Raw genomic sequence first — 6,432 nt, 5'->3', positions numbered from 1 at the left:
AAGTTATGCATTAAAAATGGAACTCTCAAATACTGATTTAAAAATGCTTACTGCAAATATTCCATTGATGACTGCACCTCATATAAATAGATTACAAAAAATATAAAAACAGCAACACATTTGGGGCTAAAATTATTATGGAACAAAAATTATTTACTTTTTTTTCAGAACAGCTGCTTCTCCTCCGCATTTTCCAGAGCAGACCTTGTTTCAGCAATGTGCAAGTTGGCTTAGAGGATAAAAAAATCAAATGTCTCAGACTCTAATCAACAAATTTAGGACCCAAGCCTGCATTTCACACATGCTCAGAACTCCCAGTGTGTTCAAACTGGGGCCCATTCAGGTTAATAAGACTCATCCCACTGACTTCAAATGGCTTTGCTCAGTCTCTGGGATGGGAATGCAGGATCAGGCAATCAGAGTAAGTAGAGTGGAAGCATTAATACACACAAACATGCACATCAAGCTTAAGATACAGGATGAGACCAAGTTCATGAATCAAGGCAAGACATCTTAAAGTAGTTTCATTGTTTCCCCAGTATAAAATTGCTTATATAAAAAACACAAACACACAGCCATGTAGACAACCAGGAGACAATCCACTTGAAGTATGGATCCCAGGCACTTAATGATCACTTTATTGGGTTCACATTTCTACTGGTGGCATTATCTCCTGACAGTTCATTGTTCAATTTTATCAGCACAGGATGTGAGAATTGAAAACAAACAAACATGATCTCCACATAAGAAAACAATTTAAGATAGAGTGGAAAGGAAGAGATGAGGCCCTTGTAAAAACTTTAAAAAGTATCCAAAACATGACAAGCAGAAAAGCTGGCCAGAATAGATACAAGACATGCAAACACTTGGATAGAAATTTAACAGACTACAAAAAATTAAGTAATAATAAAAAAAAAGTGTTCCCCTCCTCATGCTTCATGTTTTGGGGCATGGCTTCTGAGGTAATAATCTCCACTTTTGAAAACTACTATGGATACCCCTACCTCACCTTCCTGGCATATGACACTTCAGCTCCATCTCATGCAAGCAATGAGATGATGACGACGACGACGACACCTCCCTACAAAGACTCTGAAATCCCAGCAACTTCTCTAGAAGAGATATGGCTTTGAAATAGGGCTCCTTCTGCAGCTCTCAACAGCAAAGGGGCAGGGAGGAAACTCTTATGGAGAGGATCGAGAACGGATAGGGGAGCTCAGTAAGGCACTTTCCCCAAAGACGTTGGCATAAGAGGATTTGAGGAACTGGACATAGTTCTGCATACTGCGGTTAGTGCTCTCGGACTGCTCCAGGTGATCCTTTAAGTCTTGCAGACGGCTTTCGTACCGGCGCTCTGCCTGCATGAAGAGGCACAAGACAGAGATGGAGGACAGAGACTTTTTCCCATTGTGTTCATTTTAAGCTTAGTTCTTGCAGTCACCTGGATTTCTGGGAAGTAAGTAACAGCTTGCAACAGACACCATAAGGCATTACAAACAAACAAACAAACCCCCAAAACCAACCCCCCATTGTTCATTTACTCAATTCTAATTTCAGTAACCAACTTGTGACCAATTCACAAGACAGCAGGCAATCAGAACATATTTCCAGGCCCTCTCACACATTTAACACCAGCTTGTTTGTAGCAAGTCCCAAATCACCAGTAAATAAGCAAAAAAGAGAATCTGGCCCTGTATGTTTGATTTAGACCAGAGACAGGCAGTTATTTCGGGCTGAGGGCCACATACTGAGTTTTGGCAAGCCATAGAGAGCCGCGTGACAGGCAGCCAGGGGCAGATGATTATTAATTTTCTAAATTTTTTAGGGGCTCCGTGGGCCAGACAGAATGGCCTGGTGGGCCACATCCAGCCTGCAGGCTGCATTTTGCCCACCCCTAATTTAGATGGTCTGCACCTTGAGGAAGAAACCGTGTTCTCCTTTGTGTTTCGTACATCACCATGCATGCCAATTGTTTAATTCCCCACCCCAGACACAGATTCATAGCACTGAAATTACTGTGCATTTCTTTTCAGCAAAATTACAGGATTTCACACTCCTGCCATTAAAAAGATGCTGCTAATGTATCATTCCCCCTTCAAAAACTCACATCATCTTTGCTCCGACGCAACTGATTCAAATCAGTTTTTGTCCTGCTCAGCTGGGTCTCCAAATCCAACATCTTGGACTGGGCTGTCCTCTCTCTTGATGCTGCTCGCTCCCTTGTTTGTTCTACCTACAAGTATTAGCAAGGCAATGACATTCATTTTGGCAAGCAGGACGTCTGTACAAGTTGGTTTTCTCCTCAGAGGCCCCAGAGAACCAAACAAATTCTTATCTGCCAGAGTCAGTAACAGGAAGCAGTGACAGAAGTCTGGCATTTTCCCTTTTCTTTTTGTCTTCTAGAGACAAGGGCCCAGATTTCTGCTCAGGCCAATGGTTCACAAGCTCCTCAGATTCAAGGCACCCCTTGAGAAATGCCAGCTCTTAGTTTTCACTCATTTTTTGACTACGGATAAAAAAGTAGATGAATTCTTCTGTTACAAAGAACTCAGGAAGACCACAACAGGTCAGAATGTTTTTGACACTATGGATTCCTGTGTGAAAATTCTGGATTTATCTTGTGAATCACATTTACACACCCAACAGTGCTAACAGTGTACTCTGCACCACCCTGAATGGGTCTCAAGGCACCACAGGGTGCCACAGCACCATGGCTGAAAAAATCACTAGCTTAAGCATTTAATTCCCATTGTCATCAACAGCATTTTAATTTTTGCTTTCTACTGGAAATAAAGCAACAGGAAGTAAAATTAGGAAATTTTACTTGGTGATGGACTGATGGGGAAACAGCTTTCAACAGCGGTAGCATGCAGAACTTGCCTGGTATAGGAGAGCAGCCATGAAAAGTTGATTAAAACACAAGAAGTTACTAACCTGTCTCTTGGCATCTTCAAGAGCCATCTCCAGTTGGCGTGCCAAGGAGTTGCACTCTCGTGTTTTCTCCTCCAGTCGCAGCTGAGACTGATGGATAGACTCCTCTCTTTTTGCTATGACCTGAAGGAATTCTATATTCTGTGCACTGGTTGTCTCTAGTTTCCTGGGTTCAGAAAGTAAAGAACTGTATTAATTTTTTAACACATTTTTTCAGCATGACTGTCTGTCAAGTAGCCAGCTGCTCAGAAGCCAAATTATTTTACATCTTTCTCTACAGGTTTGAGATCCTGACCTTGAAAGGGAATTCTACATTTACTTCTCACCCCAAAGAATTTCAAGGCAGAAGGGCACGTAGGGTCATACTGAGAACATTCATGGATCTGTCTTTGCCACAACTTCATCAATAAAAAGATTATCAGAAACATTAAGAAACATTAAGATACAGAAAGCTAAGAACTGCTATGGCAGATCACAGTAGTGGCTGATTCACCTAATCCACCATCTAATTCAGGTCTCCTGTCTCCTAATTGTCAGTGACAGATGCTTTTGAGAGATGTGCAAAAAACTATAGTGAGCAATTACGAACTGCTGTCTCAGACCAACTTAAAAAATGTCCTCCTTTATGAAACACGGGTGTGGACCAAGCCCCTTTGTTTTGATGCTTTTTCTGACGTCTCATGTCTGCAGATGGCTTCAGCGTGGCCTACAGAGGATTCCACTGAGTATTTCCTCTTAAGATTTCATAACACACTGCAGGACTAAAGGTTCAGTAAAGATGCAGACTTATTAAGAGCCAACCTGAACCTTGTTTGACTACATAAAAATAATCTAATTTATCCTATGTTCAAGTGTGCATTTGGTATTTCCATTTTGCAAAAGGGAGCAAGAAACAGCAGAGCAAAAGGATGCACTCAGAGTATTTTCAAACTTGCTACAGCAAGAAAATACTAAAAAAGCTCAAAAAGAAACAATAATGAGACGAGGGGAAGGGCAAGGAAGTAACCCAGCTTCCAAGTACACCTAGCATTCCTAGCTTCTGGATACTTAAACAAGTTTAAGTTTTTGCTATTCTCCTATCTCTTACAAACATTCTTCTAGGAACAGTCCTGTGCAAATAAAATGACAACCAGGCAAGCCAACTGCTATCAATGCCTGAAAAAGGGATGGGAGGTCACCGGGGAAGGGGAAGAGGCAGGCAGAGCCAGCATATCAGCCATGTATTTTCTAACCTCTCCAGCTCCTCCACCTTCAGAATCAGCTGCTTGTTCTCTTCCTGGGCCGACTGGTACTTCTCCCTTGTCATATCCATTTTGTCTCCTTGGAGTTCAATCTAAAATGACAAAAGAGACCTTGTGTAGGACATCACACCCCCAAGAGCAGCCACAAAAATTAGGTGCTGCTCTCACACATGAGGTAATGCACAGGCATAAACATTCGATTCATGGTTCTGGAGCCCTGAAGGGAATTGAGAAAACAGTATGGGGAGAAGCAAAGAAGTTCACTCCAATTTCTGGTTTGTCCAGCTATGTTTAGACATCATGAAAGATTTCTTCCACATCGTGTGACTGGCCAGGTGACAAAGTGCTTGCTAGCAGAGCAGCCACCTGTAAGCACAGCGAAGCATGCAGATTAGAAACAGCCTTATCTGCAAGCCCAAGCCCATTAAGAACTCAGAACATTAAATATTGAGAAAGTTGCATAGGATTACTGAAGCAAAGCATGCCACCTGCAGAGACAGTTCACAGCCGCCTTTGGCCTGGCTGCAGAAGTTCTGGCTCTCTGTACCATTATGCCATCTGCACATTCCCTGTAGGAAAAGGGAGCAGGGGACAAGAAAAGGTAAAGGCACTAAAGAGTTAGTGAGTGGACAACTAAGTGACAAAGGCAGCTAGGATGTTGGAGGAAACAGAAGCACTTGTAGGCACATAGGAATGCTGCCCATGCTGCTCTTCAAGACCCAACAAAAGTTCTACACCAAGTAGTTCAAAAGCTCTGATATAGCAAGGACTATGCCCAGCCAGATTATCTTCCTAGACAAAGGCATGTCACACATCTTTATTTTGCAGCGCGCACATTTTAATGATTTCAAAAAGAGACAAGAACAGAGACAAAGTCTGAACCTTCTTGTGACTACAAACTCATCTTGGATCTCGACTCATCTTGAATCTCGACTTGAAGGTCGTCCTTTTTGCCAGTCCCTTACCCGCTGACGAAGATCTGTAATCATGGCAGACAGATCCATGTTCTTTTTCTCATAACTTTGGAGCTGAATCTGACATTCTGCCAACTTCGTCTCTGTTATCTTCAGGATCTCGGGTAGCTTCTCCAGTTCAACAAGCTGGGTGTGGAACTGCTTACGAGCCTACGGCAGGGAGAGGAATAGAAGCGCAGAGTTGTCTGACACAGGCACGCACTAGGCATTTTTTGGAGAAGCCCAGCTAACAAACTGAGACATCAGTGCCATTTTTCAGTAATAAGAGTACCTCAGATCCCTGGCCAGTGATGAGAATCTAAGCCCCACAGAAGTGTCACCATAATGAGAATGCCTCCTTCTATTCATTGAGGCATTCTTTTAGTTTTTGGGATTCCTTACTCCATGTGAATGACTCAGAAAACCTGACAGGCCTGAGTAGTACTAGAAGTACCAAGTACTTTCGAAGAAATTATTTCTATGATAGACACCGATGCTCAGGATACATACTGCAGAGTCCATTACTCTGAACACCACCCTCTCCAGGTAAGGCCATGCCCTCTGGCAACATACACTCCTCAGGCCAATGCTACCTTAGATGACAAAGGCCCCTATAGTGACATTCAGAAAGCTAAATTCATCTTTCATAATGAGCAACTAATTTGTACATCCACTCACCCTTGATTTTAAAAGGGGGAGGAAAGGGACGCACACCTATTTGGAGAACACCAATTTTTCACCACACCTAAAGAGGGATGGAGCCCTGAAGGGAGTGCCATGTATCAATTTAACATCCCAAACTATCCATTAGAGGACTAATTACCATCTCAATCTCTCTATTCATTTCATCCTTTAGTGTCTTGTTTTCTTTGTCACAGAGTTCAAGTTTAGCAGTCACTTCATCAGCTTCCATTCGGGTCTTCAGCACCTGGACACAGAGAGAATTAGCACTCATAACCATAGGGTTTCCAAGCATACAGTGCTATGAACTGGACCCAATTACGATTGCTCAAGATCCAGTCACACGATTCTCATGAACCAAAAAACAGGTTTTATCCCAAGCTCTGCAGCTTCTTCCACTCTATTTTTTCAGAACTTCTCCCTCTCTGCTTTGCTTCTCTACCATGATAATACCACCATAAAAGGAGGCAAAGAACTAGCCTTATCACTTGGAAGGATTACAGAAGGTACAGTAAGGATTACACATTTTGCTTTTACATCTGTTTCCACTGAGAAACTGGGGGAGTAAAAATAATTCAGATTAATCCTAGACAGCTCCATGCATGGATCAAGATCTTCCCACACAG

General features: G+C 42.5%; 1 protein-coding gene across 5 annotated transcripts in view; it reads right to left on the bottom strand.

Moving 5' to 3' along the window:
- The window catches only part of ODF2 (outer dense fiber of sperm tails 2), a 27,419-nt gene continuing 20,987 nt past the window's right edge, over positions 1-6,432 (bottom strand). For 4 of the 5 annotated variants that reach the window (XM_019510586.1, XM_019510585.1, XM_019510584.1 and 1 more), the window contains 6 exons: positions 5,949-6,053; positions 5,138-5,296; positions 4,164-4,264; positions 2,935-3,097; positions 2,108-2,233; positions 1-1,358 (listed from right to left, as the gene is read on the bottom strand). In XM_019510586.1, the coding sequence (XP_019366131.1) occupies positions 1,185-1,358; positions 2,108-2,233; positions 2,935-3,097; positions 4,164-4,264; positions 5,138-5,296; positions 5,949-6,053 (828 nt within the window). In that variant the 3' untranslated portion in view covers positions 1-1,184. The other variant, XM_019510588.1, reaches the window with a different exon arrangement.

This window comes from Gavialis gangeticus, unplaced genomic scaffold (assembly GCF_001723915.1).
Source record: "Gavialis gangeticus isolate Ggan-Ray unplaced genomic scaffold, GavGan_comp1, whole genome shotgun sequence".
NCBI lineage: Eukaryota > Metazoa > Chordata > Crocodylia > Gavialidae > Gavialis > Gavialis gangeticus.
Note: the sequence above shows the minus strand (reverse complement) of the source record. Positions and strands in the feature narration are given on the sequence as shown.